General features: G+C 37.6%; 1 protein-coding gene across 3 annotated transcripts; it reads left to right on the plus strand.

Annotated features, from left to right (window-relative positions):
• On the plus strand, positions 1-11,120 carry slc16a5b (solute carrier family 16 member 5b). Of its 3 annotated transcripts, none has more exons than XM_051106156.1 (5): positions 1-337; positions 2,384-2,798; positions 6,738-6,881; positions 6,975-7,838; positions 10,329-11,120. In XM_051106156.1, exons 2-5 carry the CDS (start codon positions 2,405-2,407, stop codon positions 10,580-10,582), a joined length of 1,656 nt encoding a protein of 551 aa, XP_050962113.1. In that variant the 5' UTR covers positions 1-337; positions 2,384-2,404; the 3' UTR covers positions 10,583-11,120. The 3 variants fall into 3 exon arrangements, with proteins under 3 accessions (XP_050962113.1, XP_050962115.1, XP_050962116.1); XM_051106158.1 differs by lacking the exon at positions 1-337 and adding an exon at positions 344-467; XM_051106159.1 differs by lacking the exon at positions 1-337 and adding an exon at positions 354-424.
• The last annotated feature ends 3,170 nt before the right edge of the window (positions 11,121-14,290 follow it).

Here is a 14,290-nt window from a genome sequence, read left to right on the forward strand (position 1 = left end):
CCATGGATGCGCTATCGTGTTACATTATTGCGCTCTCGACATTTGGCATTAAGATTACGCAACAGAAACCGCCTAAAATTAAGTATAAACAAGAGAAGAAAGCCGGTCTAGGCAGCAGTCTAGATTATGGCAGGATCCGCCACTGCCAGATGCAGTTTGAAATTTACTAAAAGCAAGCCTATAGCTAGATATCTGGTAGGAGGGGCACCCGGGGTGGCTAGCCAGATTTCAGTGGGCGCCAGTGCCACCCCTGGCCACCACGTAGACACGCCCCTGAACAGCAACACACACGGAGGACCACTAAACGTCAAATACAGATGTCATCTACGTCCTAAAGGTGAGAAAAAAACATAGGGTATTGGTGGTTATTTTGTTACATTCAGTCGGACATAATAATCTGCTGGCGGCTCTACTGGAGTTTATGGTGAGCTGTGGGAAGCTGTGATGACTGACTGTAAATGAAGCAGGTGTGGTGTCTTAATCTTTTGACCTCAGCTTATTAGGTTTTGTGATATAACGGTGAGATAGATACTTTATGTCGTGTTTCGAAGAATCAAGACACTTTTAATTGTGTTATGATAAAATTGATAACTTGCGCTGTGCCAATATGAAACAACCGCTGTCGTGGAAACAGGTGAACAAAGTATTAAACGTTAGGCTATACATGAATACAAATCATTTTCGTTTTTTTTTTTTTTGAGACTGTTACTCACAACCCGGTCTGTGTGGATTACCGGTGCTTTTCAAGAACCGATTGCGTTATATGCGCGTTTTGCTGCCGGTGAACGTTGGTTACAATGGAGCAGAAAAGAAAAGTTGGGAATTATAAAACTTTCTTGTAACGCTACTTTGTACTGTCAAACAGACGCTGCGTTAAATTTATCAATCAAATCAAGTCAAATTAAATTGTCATCAGTCATTCTTGTAGGCTAGACAGCAATGATGTTTTAGGTATCAAACAGCTTTTTATTTTTTGTCTTCTTGTATTAAAGATAAATAACTGTGATTATTTAATTATGCATTTAAATATAACCGTGTATAAGTTAAGTAACTGTTAAGTTTTGAGGATGTGGCAAATATGATAAAATCTAATGTAATAATATTTTTTAAAGAATGAGGAGTGTGAATTTAACATTAAAAACTGTCTAATCTTAAATCTAAGTGCAAATTAAAATATACATATTTACACAGCCAAAATGTATAATATAATATAATGTAATATAATATAATATAATATAACCCCTAATTCTTTAACTACTATTATATTTTAAAATTATTAATATATATTGTAATTTTTTTTTTTTTTTTTTTTTTGCTTGGTCACGGGACAATATGGCTTTAAGTGGCACAAACAAGGATCTAAAAGATATCAGGTTACCCACCACTCAATCCCACAATACACACATGTGTTGAATTTAAGCACTCACTTTTGCATACAGCATTTACATTTATTCCAAAGTAATAACAAGGCAGTAACAGTTTAAACAATATATTTTATGTGTGAACTTATGTACAGCTATTCTTTTTTAACAGTTAACTGTTATCTATTTTTGAATTTTTCAGATCATCAGGTACCTCTGTAAATATTGGTCACAGACACAGAGATTTACTTTAAGTTTCACCAAGCTGATTACTCACTAAAAACTCACACAGATCATGTTCTCATGCCACTTTAAGTCTTATTTTGAAGTAACAAAGTGGTTATATCTGTTTGTTTACTTTTTAAAAGTAGTCTTCCTATCAGCGTTGCCAGGTTTTCGCAACAAAACCCACCCAATTGCAACTCAAAACTAGCCCAAAAGTAGCCCAACTGCGTTTTCAGGTGGGTCCCCTGTTAAAAATTGCGTACCGGGAGGTAAAATGCATGTTTTTTGGCGGGGTTCCCCTGGTAAAATAAGCATTCCAGGGGCTAAACATTATGGACATGAAAAACAACCCACGGCATCAGTGTTAAAGTAACCCAATTTCATGGGAAAACCACAGACTTGGCAACACTGCTTCGTATTAACGCCTTTATATTGTTCAATCAGACCGATTTGCGAAGGCGGAGTGTGCACGCACACAAGAGGTGGGATTTATTGCATGAACCGATCACAGCCAAACATAACCAGTCATCAGCCAAACTCACCGCATGCTTTAGGGGGTCTGTTAAAACTCAATGAGGTCAGGGGAGGCGAGAGAGATGTGGACTCCCGCTGTAACTTTATCTGCTGCTGTCACTACTGGACAATTTTTCTTTAGAAAAACAAGTGATTTATACACTTTTTTAAAGCAATGTTTTGTAATATTGGTATATGTTCCAAAAACATCCAGTATGTAAAACCATGTGTTTAGAAACTACTGTAAAATCAATGATAATTTGCTTGTTGTCTCATCCCTGTAGGCACTTCAGTGAGGAGACACAATGACGGAGGGTGTGGAGGTTCATCAGGCCCAGCCAAACAGCACTGATGCTGCCACAACCGCTGTAACGCGGAGCAGGACGTCCTCTCTGCAGGCAGTAGAAACAGATCCTGGTTCTGAAGAGCCGGACCAACAGGAAGAGGAATCCTCCAGTTTTCTGGAAGTCCAGCACCATTCCAAAGTAGGAGCGGATGACAGCAGCGGTGTCCCGGTTGCGCCTGATGGTGGCTGGGGCTGGGTGGTCGTTGCAGCTACCATTTTGGTCTTAGCGATGACTCTGGCCTTCCCTTCTTGCATCGGAATATTTTACACAGACTTGCAGAACGACTTCCAAGCCAGCAACACTGAAACGTCATGGGTGCCAGCCATCATGATGGCAGTGCTGCATGCAGGCGGTAGGAGGGATCTCTAATTTTACTGATTCATGTGTTTGATGCATTAGCTCATCTACACTTTGTAACGCAATCATCACGGTGCTCCCGCATTCACCCGCACCACAGGGACACATACAGTATCTGAAAAACACTTCTATCAAGTTACTGTTATTAATTGTTTGTGCAACACTGATCTGTTTCATAACATGAAATATAAACACGCATAGAGGCCAGAGGATGACAGTGGGAGTTTTGGGGATCTTATGTGAGAGATTCTAAATTGTAAGGAGTGTGCACTTCACAGGGAATTTTATCCAGTTATTGCACACCATCCCAGTCAGTACTAACTCAAAGAATAGCTAATTTGGTGAAAAGGATTTGGGGGGGCAGCATTTTTATTCAGCTTAATGCTGCTTATTCATCGTTACTAGGCAGCTGTGCTTGAGGACAAAGTACACCAGATATGCAACCATTACAATGCATTACCATTGTTACATAACAGTAAACACACAAATTATACATACTGTATTTGATTCAAATCACTTTTATTTTCATATTTAAAAAAAATCACATTGGCTTTGAATATATCAGTTGCGTTGCTGTCAACGCAGAGTCAGAAAGCTCTCGGATATCATCAGTAATATCCTAATTTGTTTTCCAAAGATTAACGAAGGTCTTACGTGTTTGGAACGACATGAGAGTGAGTAATTAATGACAGAATTTTCATTTTTGGGTGAACTGTCCTTTCAACCCTATCCTAAAATTACTGATCATCTAATAAGAGTTAGTTCATAAAATGTAAACAGAAATGCTTAAGTTTGGCCAGACAGCTCTGAGTCAGACAGGAGGCTCTGGAACAGCCAAGATACCATTGTTCTTCTTTGAGAAAGGTTTATTTATCTTTCCAGCCCTTTCTCCTTTCTGTCAGCTGGACAAGTTAGTGCCAAAGACAATGTTAAGGTGATCCTGCGAGTTTGTTTTCACGCAGTGCCGTGACGCCTGAAGCATTCATTTAAGCAGGGCAAATGTTCAATCTCCCTCGAGGTTTTAAAGAGCTTGAAGTAATTTGCACTACACTAACTGCTGAACTCATTGGGTGCAAAGTGTCACATCAAATCACGTTTCTTATTTAACACACAAAAATGAAAAGGTTGTAAAGTGATGATTATATTCTTCGACACTCGTTTTCACTCTTGGTGTCTTGGGATATGATACCTTCTCAGACTCAATCGATAAAATTACTTTTTAAAGGCATGTAATTTTTTTTTCGAACTAATATGCAAACACAGCTATAAATAAGCCTAATAGGCCGATTTCCTGAAAAGTATAAACAATTTCAGGAATTGTTTTCGAGACATTTGTTCAAACAGTCAGATATTTAACCAATGGCGTTTGGGACAAGATCAGAGTTAGCAGGATTATTTTTAAAAATATATGGGTAGTTGACAAATAGGCAGTAAAAATGTAAAAGACTATTTTTGAAGAAATGCATACATTTATGTAGTGTCAAGTCTGATCTTTAAGTCCCTAACTTTGTCAATTCTTCAATTGTACCATTAATTTGTCCTATGGTGTGACATAGCAAATATTAAAAAAAAAAAAAAAAAAACTCTTAATAATATACAAATAGCATGAGAGAGATTTACCTTCATTGTTAGACACTTCTTTTCATATAGTGTTAGTTGTTTAATATGAAATTATAATTAACATCATTTTTTTCCCCATGACTTGGACAATTTCAAGACAAACTTTGACAACGAGACAAAATTCTTAAATCTGCATAAATTTATAAAATTTTAACATGAGTGATATTTATATCTCCCCTACTGCAATACTCAACTAAAATTCATTTTTAGTTTTTAAGGTATCAACCTTAAACTTGACAATTATACATAATCTGAAAGCTGAATAAATAAGCTTTCCATTTATGTTTGTTAGGATATGACAATATTTGGCCGAAATACAACTATTTGAAAATTTGGAATCTGAAGGTGCAAAAAAAAAAAAGATGCGAGAATTCATTCAGCCCTCACAGCGCATTATGGGTATTCTCTAGCCATTCAGTGTACATTGGTTGTACACTGTTGTACAATGTTTACTAAAAAGAAGGTCTGAATAAATAACTCATGGGACAAATTCTTAATTTCTTAAATTCTTAAAACTCAAATTGTGAAACTTGTGTATTAAATAAATTCAATGCACACAGACTGAAGTAGTTTTAAGTCTTTGGTTCTTTTAATTGTGATGATTTTGGCTCACATTTAACAAAAACCCACCAATTCACTATCTCAACAAATTAGAATATGGTGACATGTCAATCAGCTAATCAACTCAAAACACCTGCAAATGTTTCCTGAGCTTTCAAAATGGTCTCTCAGTTTGGTTCACTAGGCTACACAATCATGGGGAAGACTGCTGATCTGACAGTTGTCCAGAAGACAGTCATTGACACCCTTCACAAGGAGGGTAAGCCACAAACATTAATTGCCAAAGAAGCTGGCTGTTCACAGAGTGCTGTATCCAAACATGTTAACAGAAAGTTGAGTGGAAGGAAAAAGTGTCGAAGAGAAAAAGATGCACAACCAACCGAGAGGTTGTACACTCGTTATTACACTACATTATCGGATTGAATGAGTGCACTTAATAACCTCCTCTATGATTTCAGACACTGTCCCCTCAAATAGTGCCTTATTGAAGGGTACAGGGGTGATTTTGGATACAGCCTGTTCCTAGAGATCCGCGCCAAGCTTCCAATCCACCTGACTGAACTTGATAAGAGTTGGAGCTAAACTCTTCAGGAAACGCGATCTCAAGGGTCAGAGTTGCCCAGCTATGCTTAAGAGTCCAAATTAAAGGAAAAAATAAACGTATTGAGGCCACAAACTAAGAATCTGTTCCCACAACTTATTAATATGTGGTCATATTTTATTAATTCTCTCCCTTTCAGTAAATCTTGACCAAACTGACCCTTCACAAAAACTCTTAGTTACTGTTGCTACGTCCAACAAACAATGCCACTTTTACACTACACATGTTCTCACGCAGTGAAAAATACATAGCGGAAAAAAAAGGTAACACAACACGCCGACAGACAAGACAGCAGGTTACTTCTGGTATGAAACAAGGTCTAAGCTTTAAAATGTTGTAATTTTCCAGGAAATTCAAACAATAGATACCATATAACGGCTCTTTAATGTGTTGTGACAGATCAGTGTATTGCCTTATTAGATCAATTGACATGTGAAGTGATCGTCTTTTGTTATTCACTTAAAACACGAAATAAAAATGAATGGATATCAGAACGTATTTTATTTCAACCGCAAAAAGACATCAATACACAGTTTTTCAGGTTTAAGTCCACCAAAGTTAATCTACTCTCCTGATTTGTTTGTCGGACATAATGGCGGATTCAGTGTTATGATTTGTCAGATCGCATGTCAATCAAGCTGTTGCGAAGGGTCAATTGTACTAATCTATTACCTTGTTTAGGCAAAATCAAAACTAGGGAACAAATTAGCACAAAGCGCCAATGTTTACAAAAAAGGAGGTCTGAATAAATAACTTATGGGACAAATTCTTAATTTGTCTATTTTTTTCCCCCTGCATGTCATGTGGCTCCATACATTTGAGTGTTTTGTGTAAATCTAGTCTTTGTTTCCAGCATCATATTACTGTATGGAAATGGCAGCCTGACCCTATAATCAAATTCAAGGCCTTTCTGTGAAAGCGTATCAGATGCAGCAAACAGACTTTAATTTGCAGCTATAGAGTGTTTCAATATCAAATAGCCAGTGTTTGGGGAAAAAGCTATTGTTTGTCATCATTTGCATATGTGTGCGGACATTAAATGGGATCATCTGTAAGTCAGATGCAGCTATTGTGTGCACACCGTGACACTGTGTATTCACGCTCAACCGTGTTCATTATTGTTCACATTACAATGCCATTGTCTTTCCGTAGGCCCAATATGTAGTGTTCTCGTGGAGAGCCTGGGTTGCCGTGTAACAATAATTATTGGCGGGATCCTGAGCGGACTGGGAATGGCAGCCAGCTCATTTGCACAGACAATAGTGGAGCTGTATATCACTGCTGGCATTATCACAGGTAGGTAGGCCTTGGTACCTTCTTCAGAAACAGTGGTGTTCAATTGATTGCTCAGTAGGCCGCATGCACTGAATTACCATCTTTCCTTCTCAGGAATGGGATTCTCTTTGTCTTTCCAGCCATCGATCACCATGGTGGGCCACTACTTTGTGCGGCGCAGGGCGTTCGCCAACGCCTTGTCTTCCATTGGCACCGCACTTGGGTTGAGCACCCTACCATTGCTAGCCAACTATCTCCTCAGCAGCTTTGGTTGGCGGGGCAGCTTTCTGGTTCTGGGAGGGGTTCTGCTGAACTGCTGCGTTTGTGGGTCCGTAATGCGCCCACTTGGAGCCAAACCAAAGACGGAAGCCAGAACCGGAGAGATGGACAATCGGCAACTGAAAACCAATTGCCTTTCAATTTCTCAGGAACGAGAGGGTCTGAAAGGCCGTCTACGGACCACTCTCTCCACCGTTATGCCTTTCCTGCGCAGGCACATGGCCTTCGACCTGCTGTGCAGTCACCCGTACTTCTGTGCCTATGCTCTTGGGGTGTCCTGGATGATGCTGGGCTTCGTGGTGCCCCTAGTTTACCTGGTTCCCTATGCCACCGCGTACGGTATGGAGCAAGACCGAGCTGCTCTACTGATGGCCATCCTGGGGTTAGTCAACATCACCGTTCGGCCCGCGACGGCGCTGGTTTTTGGGCTGCCTCGCTTCCGTGGAAGCCATAACTTCGCCTACCTGTTTGCCACAGCGGTGCTGATCAACGGATTGAGCAACTGCGTCTGCGGCATGGCGACGAGTTTCCCAGTGCTGCTGGTGTATGTTATAGTGTTCGGGTTTTCCATGAGCCTCATCGGCTCCTTGTTGTTCACCGTACTGATGGACACAGTCGAGATGAGCCGCTTCCCATCCGCCCTGGGCCTCATCAGCATTATGGAGAGCATCATGCTGCTGCTTGGCCCGCCATTAGCAGGTGATGTAATGTTTTTTCTACAGTTTGCATATGCTTTAGTACTATATTAGTGGGATAAAATAGCATGCTTGCTTGTATTTGTCATTCTAAACCCATGTGACTTTATTTTGTGGAAGTACGATGCACTTTTCCATACAGCAATGACACGTGGTTCTCAAGCTCCAAAACAAACAAAAAAAGCATCATAAAAGCACCATAAAAGTAGTTAGTAGCAGTAGATAGCCAGTTTATGTACAATATTCAACAACTGAAGTCAAAAATAGCTTTGATATAAACAAACCACAGTTTAAGTCAGTTTTTCTTCAAATGTTTTCCCTTCCACCAGACTGGCCATCAGGAGAACTGAACAAAGTTTTGGCTTGTGACTGATTTTTCCTTGTCTTATTTATTTATTTTCATTTATTTATTTTTTGTAAATGATTAGTCTCATATGTAGTTGGAACAAACTTTTGAATTATTTGATTTATTTACTAAAGGAGCAGTTCACTTTTAGAACAAAAATTTACAGATGATGTACTCGCCCCCTTGTCATCCAAGATGTTCATGCCTTTCTTTCTTCAGTCGTAAAAAAAATTGTTTTTGAGCTGTTTTTTGCAGTCTTAAAAAGCTCTAAACATTCCCAGCTGAGGAATAAGGGTCTTATCTAGTGAAACTAGATGTGCATGGCAGAGCTAGACAAGATGAGCATTTGAGGTTAAAAAGTGTATATATATATATATATATATACTTATATACTTATATATATACTATATATATATATATATATATATATATATATATATATCAATTGTTTCACTAGATAAGATCCTTATTCCTCAGCTGGGATCGTTTTATTTCAGTAATTCAACTCAAATTGTGAAACCTGTATATTAAATAAATTCAATACACACAGACTGAAGTAGTTTAAGTCTTTGGTTCTTTTAACTGTGATGATTTTGGCTCACATTTAACAAAACCCACCAATTCACCATCTCAACAAATTAGAATATGGTGACATGCCAATCAGCTAAACAACTCAAAACACCTGGAAAGGTTTCCTGAGCCTTCAAAATGGTCTCTCAGTTTGGTTCACTAGGCTACACAATCATGGGGAAGACTGCTGATCTGACAGTTGTCCAGAAGACAATCATTGACACCCTTCACAAGGAGGGTGATCCACAAACATGCATTGCCAAAGAAGCTGGCTGTTCACAGAGTGCTGTATCCAAACATGTTAACAGACCTGAACCCCACAGAGAATCTATGATATGAGAAACAAGAGACCAAAAAATGCAGATGAGCTGAAGGCCACTGTCAAAGAAACCTGGGCTTCCACACCACCTCAGCAGTGCCACAGACTGATCACCTCCATGCCACACCAAATTGAGGCAGTAATTAAAGCAAAAGGAGCCCCTACCAAGTATTGAGTACATATACATGAACATACTTTCCAGAAGGCCAACAATTCACTAAAAGTTTTTTTTTATTGGTTTTATGAAGTATTCTAATTTGTTGAGATAGTGAATTGGTGTTTTTTTTTTAAATGTGAGCCAAAATCCTCACAGTTAAAAGAACCAAAGACTTAAACTACTTCAGTCTGTGTGCACTGAATTTATTTAATACACCAGTTTCACAATTTGAGATGAATTACTGAAATAAATGAACTTTTCCACGACATTCTAATTTATTGAGATGCACCTGTATGCTCTCAACAAAGATTAGCTCAGCATTTTTTGCCAAACATTTTTTGCATGTGTTCCAGGGAAGTATGAGTAAATGATGAATTTGAATCCCTTTATAGAAGGAAGAAAAAAGTTTGGTCAGTGTGTGTTTAGTCATATTTTGGTCCCCATGAGGAAAACAGCTTACAAATCATACATACATGTTTTTTTTTAATCTAAAAATGCGAGGGGTAGATTTAGGGTTGTGGGTATGTGTATGTGTGTTACAAAGTTGCCTGATTCTGTAGGGGTCATGTGATGTCGTTGGTAGCACATCACTTATGACACTATATTAGGTGATGAGACTGTCAGTTAATTTGCAGCCTGATTTCCAGAAAGACGTTAATAGGTGAGCAAAACATCAAGCACTGGGGATCCTCTCCAGTTACCATTACCAAGGAAACTTAAATGTCAAGGCACATGGCAATGCCTGCTGTCACAGCTGACAGCAGAATCAGACTCTCAGTTTATGACATGAGCTCTTCATTATAACAGCAGGCTCCCAGAATAAATGTCCCATTCATTTACTTAACCTTTTTTTAATATGACCTTTAAAGTAATAGTTAGAAAATTCTGTCATCATTTACTCACCTTCATACTGATCCAAAACTGTGTGACTTTCTTTCTTTGGTGGAACATAAATAGATATTTTGGAGAATGCTGGTAAACAAACAATTTTGGTTCCCATTGACTGACACTGTATGGACAAAAAATACGAAGTGACAGTGAAGACATTTAACGTTGTGGTCACTTACTTCAGTTAATGTCTTGTGACTTTATTTTCCCCTAGGAATCCTTGTTGACAGCACTGGGCAATACGCCTATGTGTTCTTCGCCTGCAGCGTAACCGGCTCCACGGCTGGTCTCTTCATCATGTTGTCCTTCTACTGGTTGGACAGACAGAAGAACAGAGAGGTCAAGAGCTCCTTCGCTCATAAAGACACTAACGCACTGAAGCCCAGCCTTAAGATGACCATAGACTGTGATTACACTCCAGTGCCTTTACAAAATAACAATATCAGAGACATGGAGACTGATGTGTGATTTGTGTCCTTGTGTGTATTTCACCATACTCGTTTTGTGCATTCAGTGCACAGCTAGTCTTTTCCCATCCTTATCTTGTTAGTGGACAATCACATGTATTTGTATAGCTTATGTACACAATAGTGAAGGAAGGTTCTTGGACTGCTATAAAAACAGATGGGACCAGAATTGCATTTTTAATAGCTTTTTTTCTATTACATGGTGCCACACGGGAACATTAATCACTTCAAATCATCTCACGAAACATTTTGAAAATCTAATTTCACTTATTACTTCAGGATTGCTAACAAAGCCAGTTGTAATTGACATTCTCATTACTGTAGATTCTTCTGGGAACAAATGAATGTAGAAAACTGAGAATGTGCAATGAATGATTTATTATTATTATTATTTCTAGATGCCTTAAATTATAAATGTTCTATCTCATATATGATTTTTTTTTTTTTTTTTTTTTTTTTTTTAGTTTTGTGTAGATTGATTTTAAAATCAGTAACTTATTTATATATTTGTATGTATTAAAGAAAATTGTTGCTTTGTGTGTTGTCTGTCAGTTTCATTGTCTCAGCAATTCTTGGGGACCAATGATAATAATGTGCTGTAGTCACAAAATCAAATCATGCCCTTTTTTGCCCAGTTTTGTTAATTTATTTAAAAGATTTATTTTTATTTAAAAGTACACTCAGCAATTTGTCCTTAGTTCAAAATATTGTGCACATAAGCAAATAAACAGTCTACGAAAAACAGGTTTTAAATAATGAGATGAAGAGATCATGTGACAAGCTGAACACTACTGGCTTTATCTCCGTAACCCCCAGTATTATCGTGCACTTGTTTATTCATTTTATCATACAAAGCCTTTTCCCACATAGGTTAAAGACAGGAACAGCCAGCCTGGACTATCTGATGTTCCAACATTACCAACCAACGAACAGCTGAATTTGTACACACATCACACAGAATCAGGCTCTGATGTGTGTGGTGTTTGTTCAGGATAGTGTTTTAATCGCCTCACTCTGTTTTAAGTTTAATAAGAATAAATTGCATGTTAATATACAAACTCATTTGGGATGAGTTTCATTCTATGGAAATGTCCATTTTTCTGTCCCTAGTCTTTACAGAAACATTACACTTAAAACACTCCAGGGTTACAATTTCTCTATATTTTAAAATGAAACTATGTTATTTGAACAACTGCACCTTCTTGAGCTATTAATGTAGCAATATTTGTTATTAAATTAATTAATTCCAAGCACCAGAAAACTGCTCGTCCCCACAGCCATGTACAGAGGTAAAGTGCTTTATTTTGAGGTCAAAAACAGGTTTTTCTACCATTACAATAATGTATTCAAATATATGATGTAAATGGCATAAAAAACTAAATGCAGAATAAATATTATAAATATCACACTGATGATGTCACTTGACTTCCTTCTTCCTGTTTCTTAAAGATTTATGAAATAAGGCCCATGTTAAGTCCACTGTCTCTTTTCAGTTATCAGAAATTTTCTCATTTATCTCATGATTTCACGTCACTGGTGTGACCTACTTTATTGTTAGGGAATTGTAAAGAACTAGAACACAAATGGATTAAACTACTTAATTTAGTGAGTATACCATGATTGGTAACACGTGGTTTGATACCTTGCAGCAGCCATTTTGTAAAATGCATTTTTCATGAAAGTTGTCACTGGTGTTACTGTTAATGGTGTCACCTTCCTTATGGGTAACAAAGTGAAGATCTGTATCAGGTCTTATTTATGTCACTGGTGTTAGTGTTTTTTTTTTCTGTCACAATAAATAAATAAAACATAATTTCCATATACGTTTTTGTAACTCTGGCAACGTGCTGAAAAAAAAAATATTGAGAAATAATATTTCATAAATACATTTAATAATGCCAAAAAATGGTACATGTGGTCTTTAAATAATTGCACAAAAAGATTTTTAAAAACCATTAAGCTGTCATTTGTGTATTCATAAAGTCAAAATGTAATCTAATAATGTGGTCTCAGTTTAATGTTAGAAAAAGAAATCAATTTTAAGACATTTAGCCATATCAAAAGTGGACATTTCTGTAGCATGACCCATTGAATGTCTTGTATTTGTGCGTTCTCATTAAAGATTCATTTAATGAGAACTTAGTGCACACAATTTAGTTCTGCTGTCTATAGGATTCAGCATTGTCCTTCTAGTCATATTTGTCTTAGCTCCTACCAACCACTAGAGGGCAGCTGTGTTGTGGCTGTATAACAGGCTGTATATGTCTTGGCCCATATATCATCTTTCAATAGTCTTTGATATCATTTAACTTAAACTCCTGCCACTTGTAACTACAGCGTTTCTGGAAAACGGCCATGAACTGCCTCTCTCTGAGGTCCACTTACAATGCTATCAAGATTTTTACATCAAAATACACTATCATTTAAAAGTAATAAGCCTGTGTCCCGTTTTGAGCCCCCTCATCTGAACGTGGCGGATTGTAAACTCTGAAGTAACACAGATGGACACGGATTTGATTTATGTTAAAAACAAAAAAAAAACACCAAAAAGCATAACAGACAACGCAATAGCGACACGTAATTAAAACAGATACTCACAGTTATGTTGCCATTGATCCAATATAGTCAGAACAGCATCGTCTTTTAGTCTCAATGTCTTTTTAAAAATCACGCGTCGAATTGTACCTTGTTTGTCAAAAAAATCCGCGGTAAAATGAAGTGAACAAAGGACCAAGTGCTTATTGAAGCAGTCTGGAACTTAATTAAAATAAAGTTAATCCACTCCTTACTAATATTGGGAAGGAAGGTAATGCGAAGACTGTTTTTCCACAACTTGACACTGCACAGTGTCTTGTTGTTTAGTTTCTGTGTACACCTGTGTTTGCCTCTCTCCTTATTTACCTACGTCCGCAAATTGGGGGGTGGGGCAAAACAGGTAGTGATGTTGAAGGAGGCCTTAAAGGAAAAGTCCACTTCCAAAACAAAGATTCACATGTAATGTACTCACCCCCTTGTCATCCAACATGTTCATGTCTTTCTTTCTTCCTTCAATGATAAAGAATTACGTTTTTTGAGGAAAAAAATTCTGAAGGGTCTTATCTAGCGAAACGATCGGTTATTTTCATTTAAACAAAGAAATTAAATACTTTTTAATCTCAAACGCTAATCTTGCTTTTCTCTCCATGAACTGTGTTAATTCTGACTCAAGACAGGGTATGTCGGAAAAATCGTATTTTCTCCCTCAACTTCAAAAATCATTACAAAATCATCCTACATCGCTGCAGACGTACCGACCCAGTCTTTGCAAAGTGAACATGCAAAGAAGAAAAACAAAAAAGGTAAAACAGCCATATAGGATGATTTCAAAGTTGGGGGAGAACATGAGATGGGAGTTTTTCGACATACCATAACTGTCATGAACCAGAACAAAAACAGTCCAAGCAGAGTAAAACAAGACGAGCGTTTGGCATTAAAAAGAAGTATATAAATTGTTTTTTTTTTTTTTAATAAAAATAACCGATTGGTTTTCAGCGTTAATACGAGAAAACGAGAAAGAGCTTTGCGATTGACTGTACAACAGATCTGACGAGAATTCGGAGGCATATTTTTACAGACTGACGACAGCTAACGTTACAGAAGAGAGAAGCAAATTAATTGCTGCAATTCACAGAAACAAATGGACTCTAGGTGGCGAAACACAGATTTGCTT

Source organism: Labeo rohita, chromosome 3 (genome assembly GCF_022985175.1).
Source record: "Labeo rohita strain BAU-BD-2019 chromosome 3, IGBB_LRoh.1.0, whole genome shotgun sequence".
Lineage (NCBI taxonomy): Eukaryota > Metazoa > Chordata > Actinopteri > Cypriniformes > Cyprinidae > Labeo > Labeo rohita.

Excerpts from the sequence above, each read along its gene's own strand:
- slc16a5b (XM_051106156.1), top strand. The coding sequence starts at position 2,405 with ATGACGGAGGGTGTGGAGGTTCATCAGGCCCAGCCAAACAGCACTGAT. Across the intron at positions 6,882-6,974 it reads CACTGCTGGCATTATCACAG|GAATGGGATTCTCTTTGTCT; the intron begins GTAGGTAGGCCT and ends TTTCCTTCTCAG. Across the intron at positions 7,839-10,328 it reads GCTTGGCCCGCCATTAGCAG|GAATCCTTGTTGACAGCACT; the intron begins GTGATGTAATGT and ends ATTTTCCCCTAG.